The 17,543-nt window shown below is 41.6% G+C and overlaps 2 protein-coding genes across 2 annotated transcripts; both read right to left on the bottom strand.

The window, feature by feature from the left end:
- Window positions 1-960: 960 nt before the first annotated feature.
- Window positions 961-9,662, bottom strand: coch (coagulation factor C homolog, cochlin (Limulus polyphemus)). Its single transcript, XM_030786153.1, has 12 exons — window positions 9,515-9,662; window positions 6,389-6,463; window positions 6,181-6,225; window positions 5,839-5,995; window positions 4,897-5,030; window positions 4,615-4,683; window positions 4,485-4,535; window positions 4,163-4,310; window positions 3,953-4,056; window positions 3,538-3,764; window positions 1,878-2,394; window positions 961-1,133 (listed from the first exon to the last, which is right to left on the bottom strand). The coding sequence occupies exons 1-12, from the start codon at window positions 9,660-9,662 to the stop codon at window positions 961-963; spliced, it is 1,848 nt and encodes a 615-aa protein (XP_030642013.1).
- A 2,955-nt stretch (window positions 9,663-12,617) lies between these two features.
- On the bottom strand, window positions 12,618-17,411 carry opn6b (opsin 6, group member b). Its single transcript, XM_030786119.1, has 6 exons — window positions 17,318-17,411; window positions 16,977-17,182; window positions 15,734-15,833; window positions 15,230-15,334; window positions 13,369-13,592; window positions 12,618-13,118 (listed from the first exon to the last, which is right to left on the bottom strand). Exons 1-6 carry the CDS (start codon window positions 17,409-17,411, stop codon window positions 12,618-12,620), a joined length of 1,230 nt encoding a protein of 409 aa, XP_030641979.1.
- Window positions 17,412-17,543: the final 132 nt, after the last annotated feature.

The following is a 17,543-nucleotide window of genomic DNA, read 5'->3' as shown; positions in this document are numbered from 1 at the left end:
CAAGTTGTAAAAATTGACATCCTTTAATTAAGAGGAGAGAAATAAATTACACAAAAAGGAATGTACAATCACACAGTCCTCCTGGCCTCCTGTCCGTTTGGTCTATAGCAATCAGCATGCATAAGGCAGGTGTACAGAGACACAATGTTGGTAACTGTGTGGAGGCATAACTTGAACAAAAGAATGTGATTTGGTATTAATGTACAATGAACTCTCCCAAAGCAAATCTCATACAAGCAAATCTCTTTTACTGAAGCACTGTGACAAGAGAAATAACTGAAAACAGCCTCGTTTGCATGGACCATTCTACACAGATGCAAACTGTTTTTAGTTTGTTTGTTTGTTTTAAATCAATGTTTGAAGAGTCCCATGTGCAGATTTTACCTGTTACATTTTTTGTCAACCTATATTCTAAGAAAGACAAGAATTTGTCTAAAAATTCCAAAAGCACATGAACGTTAAAAAGTTGAAACTGGTCCCGACGCATTTTGGTTTACGAGTCTCAGAGGGTTGTCTAAGAGAGGTATACATGTATGTTTCCCAGAAATGCTGGGATCAAGCTCTCAGCTCACAAATAAATACATTTTCCATTGGTGATTAGAAAGCTGCGATTCCTTACCAAATTTTCTTACATTAAACTGTCATTAAATGAAAAATCCTTGAAGAAAACATCAGTCTAAATAACATAATCTTACAGTCTATTGATCCAAGCCATCCAATCACAGATAGTAAAACCCAAAACAAAGGCCTTCTCAGGGCACAGAAAATGCTTTAACACTTTAAACCCTGTAATATACCAGACTTGGTTGAGTATATCTAGATCTTGAAGATTAAAAAAAAAAAAAACACACAAGAAAGAAGAATCTTGTAAGACTGTAGGCCTTTGTTGTGTTGGAAAAGCCAAAGCTGGATAGACATGATTGTCTTGCTACGAAAGCTTCCGTGGAGCAACTGGGCTTTTCAGTTTGCCTCGGTGAAATCTCTGCAGATGCCTCTGACCAGAGGCTGCTGGAACTGCGGCAGACCGGTGAACTCGCGGGTGAAGAAGGTGTGGCTGTCTTTGGGTTCAGATGCCATGGCTCTGAGGTCATCGATCGGTGCCCAAGCCACGCCCACTGAGAACACTGTGATCCCTGTAGGAGAAAAGGGGAGGGGGGATGCTCCATTTAAGTTCTGTCCAGTGGTAGGATTTAATATAATACATGTAGACCAGTTTGGAGGTGTGAGGTGTCTTTACATGAAAAAAAAATGCCATATATCATTAATGATGCTCCATGTTAGACTGAGGGACAACAACAAAAGACACTTTAATAAGTTCATGTCAGTATCAATGACATGTCACAGTAGCCCAGTCCATTACCATCGCTGATTACCTGGGAAAAAAAACACAGGAAAGTATCCACCTTCTGCCAATATATACTGAGCATAAAAAATTATCACATTTTTAAGAGGACACTCTTTGTAATGTATTATGAAAAAATGTAAATTGACATGATGACATGGTTTTGGTTTGTTTACCACACAGACACAACTCAACAACAACAGGTCACTTCCATCAAAAATGAGCAAAAAGCACAAACAGAACAAGGGGGGTGGTTCAACAGAGGTCACAAACAGCATCACAACACGAATACAAGAACATGAATCAAGTCAAAACGTAAGGACACAGGGAAAGCAATCCTCAGTATCCCATGTCACGGAGGACACATCTGATACCGACGACTGATAGGTGGGGAGAGTGAGAGAGAGAGAGAACTGTAAAAGTATTAAACAATAATTCTGCGATTTTTCTCTTGATCAGTAGGCTACCAGCCGTTTAAACTTCTCTGCCTGTATTGTTTTGTTTTCCGGGCTCTGAGGAGTGATGTGACACTCACCCTCCTTTTTGGCGGCCAGCGCTGGATCCCTCACATCATCGTACGATTGGCCGTCCGTTATGATGATGAGGAACTTTCTCCCGGCGCCGGCCCAGTGCTCCCTGAAGAGTTTCTGAACGGCGTAGTTGATGGCGTCACCTGTCGCGGTACCGCCGCTCATGTACGGGATAGCCCGCAGAGCTCTCAAAGCCGCCTCCTTATTCGTGTAGTCGTTGAATCCGAACTCGAGACGCTGATCGTAGGTGTACTGAATGGCACCGACGCGCGCTCCTACATCAGAGATGTCGAAACTGCGGGCAATGGAAGCTAGGAAGTCCAGAACAAGCCGGAAATTTCCGTCCCCAACGCTGCTGGAGCCGTCGATGAGGAAGCCCAGGCGGACGGAATTGTAGCATGTTTTACTGCAGAGCATCTGGTCGATGGAGCACAATTTCTGCGCCAGAGGCTTCACGTACTTGTTAGTATTAAACCAGCTAGGCATGCTAAAGGTGAAGAAGCCGTTGTCCTTACACACTGCCTGCCACACACACACACACACACACATTTCAACATTTTGCTGTTGTTATTTGAGAATAAATTAGTTTATGCAACAGAAAAAGGGAATAAATAAATAAATAAATAAATAAATAAAATACCAGATTACCTCAGGGGAGTCTCAAGCGATAAAATAAGACAGAATACCGTTGAAAAGCTACTACATACAAAAACACAATAGAAAAGTTCAGCTTGTTCATACTGACATGAACAAACTGATAATAGATTTCACATGTATTTGTCTGCTTACACGGGAGATTTGACTGAACAATGTGAGCAATGATTGGTTCAGAATGAGAGTTACAGCCCTTGTGTGTGTGTGTTTGTGTGTGTGTGTGTGTGTGTGTGAGAGAGAGAGAGAGAGTTCATCATGCTCAGATTTGAGTATAGACACTATATTTTTCCTCAAGATGCGTGTCCTCAGTCAAAAAGGTCTTAAAACATCAGCTCATCAACGGTCAGGTGATATGACTGTCAGACAGGTCAATGTAACCCTACCCTCCTGTATGGTTAGGGTTAGGTTGTTGCAGTATGGTGCTTATGATCATAGGAAGTTCCACTTTTTAGTGAAATTTAGAGTCAAAACGTTGAATCTTCCATCTTTAATCTGCCAGTGCAGGTAGAGACAAACTACATTTCTTAAAACCTAATCCCTGATGACATGATGGTTGTCAGAGTCGCAATTATGACCTGATTATACTGAAGGAAACCTTACCCTCCTTCCACAGCTTTCAGATATATGATTAAGAGGTTTTTTGGGGGGGTTTTTTGTCAAGAGAAGAGATATGTATATGAACTACCTATGAAATCTCAGATTTCAGGTTTAGTTTAACCACAGCTTCATAAAGGAGCAATAAACATGATGTGTTCTGATTAATTTTAGAGCTGAATACATGCCTATATCATTGAGATTTAATAAGAACATTTGATTTGGAAGAGAATTTGGATTTGCAGAGAATTTGGAACGACACAGTAATCTGTCATCGGCATCTAAGAGTGTTTGATAGACGGAGCCTCTGGTCTCTGCCCTTGCGCCCAGGCTGTGGTAAAAGGCGATTCCAGGTCATAGTTTTGTGTTGTAATTTTAAGTGGCTCAGCACCTCCACCCGTGAGGAACTATTCTCACCTTCTTCATGTAGTCCTGGTCTGTCACCATGCTCATCTCCTCTGCCATGGGTTTGGCCACCGACACCACAAACACGTTGATGCCAGATTCGCGCGCTATCATTGCCGCCTCTTCGAGGTTATCTGAGGGCCAACCGTCAACAAAGACCACGACGATCCGAGGGTGTCCCCTGCGTACCCCGGAGTCTAAGCTGAAGAAGTTCCTGACTGTGTGGGAAATGGCTTTGCCTGCACATAAAGAAAGATGGAGTTGGAGCTGTAATGTCTGAGAACAGTCAAAGGGCAGATCGTGGAATTTTTCTGTTCAAAACATTACGATACCACTATGACATGGAACATGAATGGGTTAAACACACACACACACACACACACACACACAATGTAGTGTGTGCTGTGCACTGCCTCAGAGCCATAACCTGTATTTGTATTGCCTCCTATGTACGCTATTTCTTTGATGGCAAAAATCGCAGCTTTGGGGATCGTGTGGTTGGTGAGGTAGAATTCTGTCCTCGGGGAATCACTGTAAACAAATAAATAGGTGACATTTTTGTTTATATACGACAATGGGTATTACAGTTAAAATATACACAGTCATCCATCTAAACGTAGATAGGCTACAGTTTTACCTAGCTTGCACCACTCCGAGATGCGGCCCATTCGTTCCAATCTTTAACATTAGCGCCAGTTTACTGACAAAGTTTTTCTGTAAATTGAAGCGACGTTGACCGATGTTGTAACTGCCATCCAACAGCACGGCAATATCCACTTGGCAATCTGGAACAAAGTTGAGGTCAGAAAATAGGCGATCTGAAATTCTTGATCCTATAATCAGTCTATTTGGGTGTTTCAGAGCTCGAGACAATATCAGTCTCTTAATCTCTGTTTATTCATTCGGAGCACTGGACAATGAGTGCAGGGAACAGTGTTGTGACAAAACCGCAGACATACCTCTGTTCCCCTGTGAGGGCACTTTTTTTAGATTCTTCTTTTTTTTCTGTTCTGTGAAAAGTACATGAGGAGAATGTTAGTTTATGCGGTATCTGTGGTGTTTTTGTTTTGTTTTCTTATGCCTCAGTACCTGGTCCTGATGCTGATACGGCAGAGCTGCTCGTTTGACTAGACACCTCCATTGGAGCGCTCATCACTCCTGTTTACGCAGAGAAATAATTATGTTATAGTGGCATGTTTACTACGTTATATATACGACCAACTTTGTCTCTTTGTGTCTTTTTGTAACATCTCCTAATTGGCGTATTCCTGTAAACAGCAAAATACCCCCAACCCCCCACCCCCAGCATATAGCTTTTAACAAGAGCTTGACGGTTTCAAATAACTTTGAGTGGTAAATGTCTCCACCTACTGGCGACAGTGAAAGATGTGGTCCACGTTGACAGGGATTGAGACTGAATTCCATGAGCGTATGAGCTGAGGTAGTTCTTTTTGCCCTGCAGTCTGTGCACTTTCAAAGGCCCTCCGGACACACCTATGACTCCTCTGGGATACAGCACAGACAAGAGGGTGAGCACACTAAAGTTACTTAGTTTGTCAGCCAAAGTCAAACTCAATGTTGAGAGAGAGAGAGAGACAGAAGGAGAGAGCAGCTCTCTTATTTTAGTATCCAGGTGGAGATGGAATCCATCAATTCTTCCTTCGTATTTTTCCTTTTTTCAAAGTAAATATGACCTGTGGGGTTTTTTTGTTTGTTTGTTTATTTGTTTTTGTTGTTGTTGTTGTTTGGTTTTATTTATTTTTTTGAGAGTGAAAATGCATCGGACAGTCATTTTGATGAGAAAATTGGCCATCACAATTGACTAATGTTACACAAGGACCCGAGTTATGTTATTAAACCATTTGACCTAAAAGAAACTAGACCAAAGCAGGACTGCCGAAGCTGCTGAAATGTCATTTCAGAGCAAGTATAGCTCTGTAGGAACAAAAAAAGAGACGTGTGGAAAAAAACTGACTGATTCGATTTGGAAATACCTTCTCCCTGTGTAGAGGCAAAGAGAGATAATCTTACACCTGGCAGTGAGTAGAGTCTCCTGTCCTAGTTCTCTACTGCACAAGTCCTCTATAAACAGTGTTTCAGTCAAACCCCGTTCTGATCTGCCAGCACTGATAAACTAAAAGACCTTCAGACGCTTAGTGTGCAGAACCGCTAGAGACAAAAAAGAGTGGTAGATAAAGAGAGTGATAGGACAATAGAAGCATATGATAGATAGATAGATAGATAGATAGATAGATAGATAGATAGATAGATAGATAGACAGTCAGACAGACAGGCAGGCAGGCAGATAGATACCTGTGAATAGCAGATCCACACACACTAGACACAGAGGCATATACTCCAGATCCAAACACAGAGAGTCTCCGCTGGGTGCAGTTTGCAGGGCACAGAACAAGCTGTCGCTGCTCAGATAGGTCTGCCCCTCGAGTTGTGCATGAAATAGGGGTCGGAACTATAACACGTACAGACACATGGTAACTACATCATCATTCATACAGAATATCTGTTATTACAGAGAGAATATTTGCTCTTTAACAATCGATAAAGGGGGTCCGTTTTGTGTTTTTCTTGTGAGTTTTATATATATGGAATAAGATTACTTTATTTGATGTGGAAAAAAGGAGAGTTCTCACTGACCACTTGATTCAGATCCCAGAGTGTTGTAGGTCAGAGAGAGAATACCTGTGACAATCAATCAATCAATCAATCAATCAATCAACCAATCAATCAATCAGCCAACCAATGAATCAATTAATACATTTATTAGGTTTTTTTTAGGTAGTTTGCTTTTCACTAGTGAATAAAAACAGAAGACACAGTCAGAATAATCAGTAACTGTTCCTACCTAACCAGTGTAGGAGGAGAGCCTGCCTTGACATGGTTAAAGCACACCCCTGAAAGACCACAGGACTGATATTGTCTTAATGAGAAAAAGAGAAAAGAAAAACAAACAGCAAACAACAACAAAACTCAGCAACAACCTTCTGAATTCAAAGTAAATATATTCCTAACCAATTTTGAAGGAAAGAACAATAAACAATGGAAAGTAACACTTATTTGTCTCTTTCATAGTGCATTAGCGATTACACACTGTGTGATCATTTCATATGCAAATCATTTGAATTTTTATTGGCTGAGATCACATGTAAAGTATGAATTATTCATACTTATATGAATTATGAATATGAAATAGTTTAAGACCATCCCATGTAGCTTCACTGAAGAGACAGACTTTCACTGTTGATCCCCGCAGAGTTAGACGACAAAAAACCAAAGGAAAAGCGATACACTAACTTCTCTTCAAACTCCAGCAAAGTAAGTATTTAATGCAAGACGGGAATTACTGTGCATCTAAGATGTGTCATGCGCAAAGAGTATAAAATCAACTGCCATCATTTCCAAAAATAAAATTAAAAAAAAAAAAAAAAAAAGAAATCCATCTTACTTAACACTGGAGAGATGTTATTGTCCTTTAGTTCTTATGTGATAAGCAAATGGAGTAAGAAAAAAAAAACCCACCACCACCAACCAAGCGTTATTCCTTTATGACTGATCTCCCAGCGGTCTGTGAATATTGAGGATGGGAGCAGACCCTTTAAATAACTTCCTCACAAATCCCTCTGATTCCATGATGACATCACAGGGAGGGGGGCGGTCCTATCTCTGTCTACATCACCTGAAAAGACAGGGACTTGAGGCTTCGGGGTTTCAAATTCATGCAGACTTTTTTTTTCTTCTTCTTCTTTAAATTGGGCAACTGTGACATTTGCTTGAAGATGTTTGAATATGTCATTGTTTTTATCCAAGCTCATGGAAAAGACAAATGAGCATTTCAGAGTTGTCTTTTCTTAAAATGAAGAATGGCACCGCCGTGGCTTTGCTTGGACGGCTTGACTTTGAAAGTACACAGAAGATTTTTTGGCCTGGAAATGATATGTCTTCTGACAGAGACAAATGACTGAAAGGACTGTAAAATGATTTTGCGAAACTTGCTCTTTACTATAAATCCACCAAATTTAACGACAAAAATGATCATATTTACTTGTAAAAGTTTTTTTTGTTTTTTTGGGGGTTTTTTCTTGCTAAGCAAATTTCAAATCAGAACTTGATTCTCAAACTCAGCCAGAGTAAATGTGGAGAATATGAAAATTTCGCTGAGAGACAAAACAGCTCTACCTACCTCTCTGCTTTCCTACCAGTGTGTAGAAGTCTTTTGCCAACAGACATAAGAAATCCGTTTATGAATACTCAATCATATGCCTGTATTTTCCCCTAGAGCAGATGTAATTTGCATGTGACTTTCCAATAGTAATTGATTGGTTATGGATCCCTGGACATTTTAATGTGCTGGCAGGTTAAGTACGATTCCTGGATTGATCCGGGCAACCAATATAAACACTGTAACCGTTTCTAATGGCATCAGACTATTGATAAGAACATTGCTTTGGAAATGTGTGATGAGGTGCTTATTTGCTGAGACATGAAAAATGCAATAGCTGATCCGTCTGCTGTTGGACACAATGACTAATTTGAACAGGTGAACACTCAGTTCGTCGTAGTTTTCTCGTTAATCCATGTTTCCCAGAACAAGGAAGTCTTGCCAGGCAGCACATTTTTATTACTTTCCAGGGTAAAAAAAAATATATATATTTCAGAGTTTCTAACATTAATTTTACATATGTTAACACCTATAATTTTACAATTATTTGCAAGTGGCTTCTGTTTTCTGATACTTTATTAGCTTTCTATACATAAATGAGTATTGCTTTTAAATGAACACCAGAAATGTTTTGATACTACACACTCAGCCGTGTTGAATTAACACCGGCCAGTTCAACACTCACTGTGTAGCACCAACATTGGAGACAGTAGCTTGTGGCCTGGACTGAGTATTTAATTATTGACATTACATTACATTGCATTTATTTAGCAGACGCTGTTATCCAAAGCAAGTGTTGACCTCTAGTATATGTATTATTAGATTATGTGTCTCAGTTAATGGGGAATTTGCTGTTGTGAGGGTCGATTTCTTTCACTACTAATTATGTGCGGCGCTCTCTCAGTGTGACAGAGGGGCCCGTGTGTCATTTTTCTCGGAGCGAAACAACATCGGTAGGCGGGTGTCACAGGTCGGTACTCAGCGAGACGCTTATTTCTCCAGTAATGTATTAAATTGAAACGGGAGAAAGTGTAAAAATCAAATGCCCCTTTAGACGAAACAACATATTTGTTCTAAGTGAAAGGAGGTGGGATGGGTGGGGGAGGGAGGGCGGGGGCACTCTGTCCCCCTGAAGCAGGTGATGATCATAAGGAAATATTGGCCGGGCTCTTTCGGGCTCATTCGGCTGGATGAAAGGAGTTGACTTGAGAGGAACTGACACACTTGTTTCTGCTGGAGCCAAGACTTTGCTCTCACGTTTCTCACAATGTGAGATTGCCCTCATCTTTCCCTCAGGAATGCACAGGCCATTAGGCTACTCCGTTCCTAATAAATAGCATTCAAGATCCAGTTTTTTTTTTTTTTTGTTTTTTTTTTATGACGAATGGCTTATTTAGCCAACCATCCAACACTTGCAGAAATATTACTGCTGGCTAATTTCAGGTATGTCACAATATCCCCAGATTTGTTGCTGCTGTGGTAGATTCATTTTCTAAAAATAGCCCCCCCCCCCTTATCCAGGAGATATTGTATGAATTTCGTCATAAATTCTGTTTCGTTAGAGCACGCATGCACAGGTATCACATTTTGTCTCAAAGGAACATATTGTGTTCCAATCAAAAGGGGGAAAAAAAAAAAAATCAACGAAACCACATGCAAGAGAGTTAAATCATTAGGCTCCCTTTTTTTGGCTTGACTCTAGGCTCTGTGTATGGTAGAAACTACAGGTAACCGTCAAAATAAAAGAAACACCAGCGTAATGGGGGCTTAATAGGGCACTGGACCACCCCTGAGCTGTCAGAGTAGGTTGACTGCACGCTGGCACGGGTTCCCCAAACGTCTGGAACTCGCCGGGAGGGATGTGACACTGTTGTTCCATAAGAAGTCCCAACGTTTGGGTTTTTTTTGTGTTGATGGTAGTGGAAAACGTGGTCCCAGGCGAGCGTCCAGAACCTTCCATTTGTGTTCAGTTTGATTGAGAGCTGTTGACGGAGACAACGCGTAACATATGGGTTCACGGCGTTGTCGTGCTCATCAGACAATTCGGTGTTCGCTCAAGCTCTATGGCCTGGGGGAGGCACTGTCATCACGGAGGGGCGTCATTCAAAATTGGGACAGAAATGCTTCTCCATTCGAGAAGAGTGATCACTCAGAATGGGTTTGTATTTATTGGCGCTGAGTGGATTCATGAGTCAAAGAAGACCCATACGACCATATGACTTTTTTTTTTTTTTTATACTGCTCAGGAGACTACTGCTTTAATTCTCCATACCAGCTGACACTTAACGTGCGTTATTAGATGTCATACGGAGTTTTTGCTCTACAGAACTATTATAACCTTCACTCTTGCACTGTCACTGATTAAATGGCCTGGTCAGGTCCCAGGTTGTTATCTGTGGTCTGAATCGGTCCTTTCCTTCATTCTGCATCTGAAAGCAATGTACGCACATCACGGTGGAGAGCCTTGTGCTCTTGACCACAGAGGCACATTCTGTCTCTCTCTCTCTCTCTCTCTCTCTCTCTCTCTGAGTGTTTCCTGCTGTTGTTCCTTGAGCCAACTGAGCAGTCTTGTTCACTGTCCTAGCACACACGTCTAATGACATCCCGTCTACAAAGCCACTGAGATAACCGCCCCCCCCCCCCCCCCCCCCCCCCCCCCCCAGCCATGGTAACCAAAAATAACAACTGACAGAGCCTTGTTGACATCTTCATAGAAAGCAATAACACTTATTCAGCGCCAACAAACTCATTACCTGGTTTTAGTATACATGGTGCCCCTTCCTTACTTTTTAACTTCATTTTGGCAGCTACATAGCTACACAAAGAGCATGGCTTTTGTGTAGATATATCATATTGTCCCATTGACCAACTCTTCGGTAAAAAAACCCAAAAACAACAACACACAGGCAGGAAACAGTTAGACGCAGTATGTTGTATAACTTAGAATGTTAACGATTCTGTAGACAATGTCAATACAGTACTGTGGTAAGAATAGAGGAGCAACAGGAACACTATGCAACAACTTGGCTCGCTCTCTCTCTCTCTCTCACACACACACACACACACACACGGCTCAGAAACTGGTCTGTCTTCACTGAAGAACAGAGATCATTCAGTGGGTTAGTGTTGGGCGGAGGTAGATCGTTTTGCACACGGTCGACTCACGTGTGTTTGTGTGCCATCTTTGTTTACAGTTAGTTATCTTGGGCCTCTCAGAGAGCAATTATGCAGACGTCCAAGCCCATTAGAGTCAGCAGTAATCCAGCTACTTACTTCTGATGGAAACTTGTTTCAGATTTGTGTAGTGTACATCTCTTCGTGTGTGTTTCTGTGTCGTCCGACTCTGTTTAAGTTCGATTTCATAATAGCATCAAGAAAGCACAGTTTACACTAAACAACAACACTGGATTTTTTAGATCTTGTGTACTATTTTATGCTATCACTTAGCACTAACTCACTAAGTATGTACTGATGCCCCCCGCCCCCCCCCCCCAATCTAACTTTGAAACGATGTCAACTTATGTAGAGAACACACAAGTGAAAAACTGTATCAATCAACCAATGGATAGTTTTTACCGTCTGGAATTGACAGCTGCGTTAAAGCTTCTCTGAGATTCCAGCATCCCTGTAGAGTCTTAGTGTACTACAACAGGACTGTGAAAGCTTTCTGCCACGTCCAAAGCATGGTTAACTCAGGGGGCACTCAGAGGACAATTCCCAGATTAACAACTCCAGGTCACCTAGGGCTTTTTCCCTTTCTTCCTCTCTCTCTCTCTCTCTCTCTCTCTCTCATTAGTTCTGGAAAAACACCTTCATCAGGAGGAAGCACTGCAAAAAAAAAAAAAAAATGAACCACTAACTCCTAGCAGATTTCCAAGTTTATTCATGTTTTTGTATTTCTTCTGGATATGCTCCAGTTCCTAAGAACCTGTCATTGCCTTTAAAAATCTACTTCTGGAAACTTCTGGATCAGTTTGAAAACACAATGTGCTAAGCCACACTGTCACACTGTTCTGTTCTCACCTCTTTCTTTTTTTTTTCTTTTCTTTTTTTTTTTTGTTGCTGTGGGGCCATATTGTTTTGAGGAGCAGAACGAACAGGTGCTTTGAGAGTTTGACGTCTAACAGGATGTGAGATGCTAGCTGATTACGCACACCCGCTGTGTTAACCGTATTATCTCTTCCTGAGATCAGACTCTCAGACCACTGTTAACATGGGTAAGAGAAATACACCACTGCTAACATCTGATATGTACTTTTACACAAGCAACAAGAGATTAGCTTCATCTAATCAAACTCACTAGGAAATGTGAATGCCAGATTACAAGTTCCAATTCAGTTGTTTAAGAGTTTTCTTAAAAAACTGGCATATCTGACAGTATGAGCACAAGACAGCGAATCAAGATGGTTTTTGAGGTAGTTCGATTTACTGAAATACACATTTTCCCCCCCTGTGAATTTAATGTCACTGTCTGAAATCCAGGCTTCAGTGTTATTAATAGTGTGAAAGGGGTGCTGAAATAACAGATTAATTTTACATATATACTTTTAAAAATTTTTATTAGTTTTATACATTAGGCTCATGCAAAGTGTTGACTGAGCATCTTACGAACAAACCCTGAAAGTATGGCTTTTGCTCTAAACTGGACATAAATTGTTTTGTACTTATGAACATTTCCACTGCTTCTACAGGTAGTGTACTGATATATGAATTAAGAGTATAACTGACAATATGAAAAATGTCTTCTGTTTAACGTATAATGAATTACAAGTATGACTGACAATATCAAAAATGTCTTTGGTTTAACTGGGTAGGAGAAGATAAAACAGAGACGTCACAAACAGAAGATACACAGTTGTAGTGACTGACACTAAGTGTCCAGTAAAACCTCTGTAAGCTAAGGTAGAGTGAGACCTCACAGGCGACCAGAGTCACTATTCTTCCTTTGAGTGGGGAGATCACTCGACGCCACCTCAGGGCTGTGGGAGCCATCTGCTTTGGGGGAGCTTTGGGGGAACTCCTCTCCTCTCTCAGCCTGAGGGCTGTCAGCTGTGTCCTTAACCTTCTCTACCTCCTCTTTGGCGTCCCGTTGTTCCTCCTTCGCTTCCTCCTCTTCGTCTTTGACGGCGTCCAGGTTGATGTGGACGTCATCGGGCCTGGCCATGACCGGAACGTGGGGCGTGGCACTCTGGCCTGCGCCGGGCCTAAAGCAACGGAACAGACCCCGCAGATCCTTCCGGAACTTGGAGCTCATGCCGATGTAGATGAGGGGGTTGTAGAAACTGGCCGACTTGGCGAACAGACTGGCCATGATGCCGTTGAGTGGGGGGACCTGGTAGCCCCAGGCCGACCACATAGAGATGACAGCGTAGGGTGACCAGGCCAGCAGGAAAGCTGCACACAGGAAGAGGGACACCTGTATGGAGGCGTGTCAGTCTGTTAGTCCATCAGTTCAATCAATCCATCCATCCATCCGTCCGTCAACTGACCAACCAACTGACCAATCAATCAAGTTCCATCATGTCACACCATATTACGTCACATCAGTCCAATATAATTGAAATCCAAGTCAAAAACCAAAAACTGAAATTAGAAACCGATATTGGAAACCATGGTAACCAACAGCAAACAACTGAATTTGAAACGAAAACGTGATGGGTTTTTACCCGAGTTATGCTCTTCTCAATCTTCCTCTGCCTCTCGCTGACGTCTCCGCCTCGGCTGGACTTGTGGCTGGAGTTAACCGTTCGAATGATGGACACGTAGGTGAACACGATGACCGACACCGGCACAAAGAAGTTGAACGTGAAGATGCAGATGACGTACAGTCTGAAGGGGACAGAGAACCTGGCCTGGGTCCAGTCAATCTCACATGTCCCATACCGACGAGCTAGGAAACATAAATTAAAAATAGAAATAAATAAAGACAAAAATGAATCAAAAATCCACAAAGATCAGTTTTGGCATGTATTCCATACATATATATATATATGTGTGTGTGTGTGTGTGTGTGTGTGTGTGTATGTATGTGTATATATATATATATGTGTGAGTGTGTGTGTGTGTGTGTGTATGTATGTGTATATATATATATATGTGTGAGTGTGTGTGTGTGTGTGTGTATGTATGTGTATATGTATATATATGAGGTGTGTGGTTATGAAATAACACGCCTGGGCTCATGTAAGTCAAACCGCAGCGTGCATACGTGAACCACGTGGTATACACTGACCCCTGAATAAACATAAAAAAACACTGAAACCACTCCGCTTGCGTCTTCAGTTCCCTGTTATGCATCGCTTGAAGTAGACATGTTGTTTCTGAAGTGTTGTAAAAATGGTCAGTTCAAAAATCGAGCGACGCATCAATTTGAAATTTTTGGTGAAGTTGAACAAAAAGGCTAGCGAATCTTTTCGTATGCTAACTGAGGTTTATGGGGAAGAATGCATGTCATGTGCTCGTGCGTTCGAGTGGCACGAGAGATTTTGTGAAGGTCAAGAGGATGTCAAAGATGATGAACATTGTGGACACCCATGCATGTTCGAACCGGCGTTCGAAATGAACAAATCATTTGAAATGATCGACGACTCAGCATCAGAATGACTGCGGAAATGGTCTCCATCGATAAAGAGACTTTTATTAAACATTCATTATTACTGTTATTAAACCGTTATTAAACTATCATTACAGCTGAATTACAGCATTAGTCTCATTATTTAATAGTCATGCCTCGTATGTGTGTGTATATATATATATGTGTGTGTGTGTGTGTGTGTGTGTGTGTGTGTGCGTGTGATTGTATATATATATATATATATATATATATATATATATATATAATTGGTACATAATCTATGGGCACATAGACTTAGGTCTGACTCATAGACAAGGCGAAGTCAGGTTTACCACAGCCTTTATGGATATGTAAACGTTAGGCTTGTACAAAACCCATAACACAGCCCTATTTGTTTTGTCCAAACCACAGGTCATTTGAGTTGTTTGTAGCCTGAAGCAGGGGCATAAACCAAAACCACTCTGGAATGAACACATTAGTGGATGTTACCTTAGCCACCATCACCACGGGCCAGTTTCACCTAAACCCACCTACCACACAACACAGTGGTGTTAACATCGACACCCAGTTTACAGCAGTGTTTACACCTAGCTGGTTGTCTCACATCCTTTCTTTGGTCTGCACAGATCTCTACTTGTGCCTGTTTGGCTTTATGTATTCTTCTACTGTAAACTAACAATAAACACTAACCGATGGATGGTTTATTGCAGGGGTGTCAAACTCCAGTCCTGGAGGGCTGATTTTTGTTTTCACCTCTTAGTTACCTGTTGATTTTCACCTTGAAAACAGGTGTGGACACTCTTCAGCCAATCAGAGATTCTATTTAGTTGATCTACAAGAAAAACAGCAGGACCATGGCCCTCCAGGACTGGATTTTGACACCTGTGGTTTATAGCATTTAAAATAGCAAACATTTCACATTAGACGAGGAGCTTCCATTGAGAGAGTCATACCTCTGTAGCTGCCCCAGCCCAGTAGTGGTACACCAGACCAGAAGAGAGAGAAGAGCCACACGCCAGCAATGACTATGCCAATGTTACGCCTGCTGACATGATGAGCTGAAAGACAAAGGGGGGGAAAAACAAAACAAAACAGATCTTCTCATTCTGAACATAGTTCTACTAGATTATTTGTTAGAGCTTGGACTATTAACCAAGAGTACACCAGGTGTATGGTATGACTGGTACAGCTTTGAATATGGTTGGTTTTCTGTAGTCAAGTCACTAATATTAATATTTCTTCAACAACAACAACAACAACAACAACAAAAAACTCCAATCATGCATCACTCTCGCTCTTAACAAACAACATATCTGGAGGGTAAGGAAGTTGGGTGAAGATGTAGAATAATTATTCTTTTGACCAGAGTTGCACCGAGCATGAGGCCTGGGGGTAGGGGTGGGGTGGGGATTCTAATACCCCATGATACAATGGGCTTGGCGGGGAGAGGGGCATACCGTGCTGGGGCTGGCATCCTTTGATGTAGCGGAGGATGCTGATGGCGGTGAGCGTATTGATGCTAATGAGGCCAAAAAGAAGGATTAGGAATCCATCCACCTGGCAAAGAGACACACCATCTTATACATCAGAATGCCAAACGGGGACGGTCATCAGGCAGAACTATGTCAGCACTCCACCACAGCCCAGAGGGAAGCCGGCCAGATACAGAGATCAGAGGATAGAGGAGGACAGATGTCTCTGCGCTGGACGCCGTTCCAACAAACACCAGCTGTCGGAACGAAGCAGCAAACTCAAACCGCCTCCCCTAGCCGGTGTCTTAGTTAAAACCCGTACAGGTAACAGACGAGGGTCAAACGCGCGTCTCAGCGACCGGGTCCCGTCCCAGTTTTCCCAGTGTGACGTTGCTCTTTTAATAAGTGCAATAAGTGGTGGTTAGGATGAACCCACTGTAAAGTCATTAACACTCCCTCAATACACTCAGTCCTGTCAGAGTTTAAGAACCTTTAGAAGAACATGACACAAAGTAAAGACTCATGTCAGTGTACTGGGACAGAGCTTAGTCATTCCTGCTCCTCAGATAATTATTTGACTCAGTTCTGATGTTCAGTGTCAATATACACATGTACAGCATCCAAAGACTCAGCTGCTTACAGTAAGCATGATCCTATTATAACTGCTTATTACCTGCTTAGAAGCTTTGAACACTGAACTTCACAGCTGGCTGATGGCAATGTACCAACACAAAAACATAAACATTTTGAGGAAGAAATACAAACACAAAATATGTAGGATTGTTTATTCACTTGTCTTTTTTTTTTTTTTTAATTTTATGTCCTTGCTTTGTTTGACAGTATCTGACACTTGATGAATCAACCTCAAAAGTAGTTTCTCACATTTCTGCTCACTCATGAGCTTATAAAGTGTAGTAGCTGGTTATAAGCACATGATGATTCTTTATAGTGATCAAACAACATGTAATATGCTTCAACCAGAATCATTTTCAAACATCCTGGTATTCTGGCAATGACCTGTAATGACTGAGCTGTTACTGAAAATCCACTGTAGGCTTATTCCTGCTTATAACAAACCTTGTGAAGTACCATCATTGCCTTACAACTGTGACCAAATGAACCATTTCCTAATTCTCTTATCACAGTACATTGTTAGTGGTCTCAGAATTAAGCCAGACTTGGGTGGTATGTGTAGCCTAGTCGCACAGACTGATTCTGCAGATCTTACCTTGCACGTCCAAAAGGTCCTTATTAGATATCCATCGTCCCGAAACACATCAAAAACCTCCAGGATACCGCGCGAGTAGCCAAAGATCGAGATGCTGGCGTCGGAGATGGCCAAATTGAGTGTTAAGAGATCTTGTGGTTCGAGTGCGTGCTTTTGTTTCATGAGAAGTAATATCACAACGCCATTTCCAATCCATGACAGCCAACCTACAAATTAGATTACACGAAATGAAATTAAGTCATATCAATTTTGCTTTTTAAAGACTTTTTTTTTTGCGTGTGAATTCACTGTCAAAATAATTTGAAAACCAGAGCTATGCACCGCTAACAGACGTTGGTTACCTAGCATCACCAAATAGATGCCGATGGCGGTCTCTCCTCCATCAGATACCCGGTACACTGTTGCATTGGACGATATTATATCATGGGCATCCATCTTCTCTCTTGGGCCTCTGTTGCAGTGATGATCAGTGTAACTTTTAAAATGCGCTCATATCATATTCACAGTTCACTAGACTCCGACAGCAATGCTCCTGATACACAGCGAAGTGAAGAACTGTGTTTGAGA

This window comes from Chanos chanos, chromosome 1, assembly GCF_902362185.1.
Source record: "Chanos chanos chromosome 1, fChaCha1.1, whole genome shotgun sequence".
NCBI classification, from domain to species: Eukaryota; Metazoa; Chordata; class Actinopteri; order Gonorynchiformes; family Chanidae; genus Chanos; species Chanos chanos.
Note: the sequence above shows the minus strand (reverse complement) of the source record. Positions and strands in the feature narration are given on the sequence as shown.

What these genes read in the sequence shown, in the direction of transcription:
- opn6b (XM_030786119.1), bottom strand. Translation starts at nt 17,411, where the DNA reads ATGGATGCCCATGATATAATATCGTCCAATGCAACAGTGTACCGGGTA. An exon ending in AGGATGCCAGCCCCAGCACG is followed by an intron (nt 15,335 to 15,733) that starts GTATGCCCCTCT and finishes TTTGTCTTTCAG; the next exon opens with CTCATCATGTCAGCAGGCGT. An exon ending in TTGAGAAGAGCATAACTCGG is followed by an intron (nt 13,119 to 13,368) that starts GTAAAAACCCAT and finishes GCCTCCATACAG; the next exon opens with GTGTCCCTCTTCCTGTGTGC.
- coch (XM_030786153.1), bottom strand. Translation starts at nt 9,662, where the DNA reads ATGGAAGGTTCTGGACGCTCGCCTGGGACCACGTTTTCCACTACCATC. An exon ending in CACATCTTTCACTGTCGCCA is followed by an intron (nt 4,684 to 4,896) that starts GTAGGTGGAGAC and finishes CTGCGTAAACAG; the next exon opens with GAGTGATGAGCGCTCCAATG. An exon ending in ACCAGGACTACATGAAGAAG is followed by an intron (nt 2,395 to 3,537) that starts GTGAGAATAGTT and finishes TGTGTGTGGCAG; the next exon opens with GCAGTGTGTAAGGACAACGG.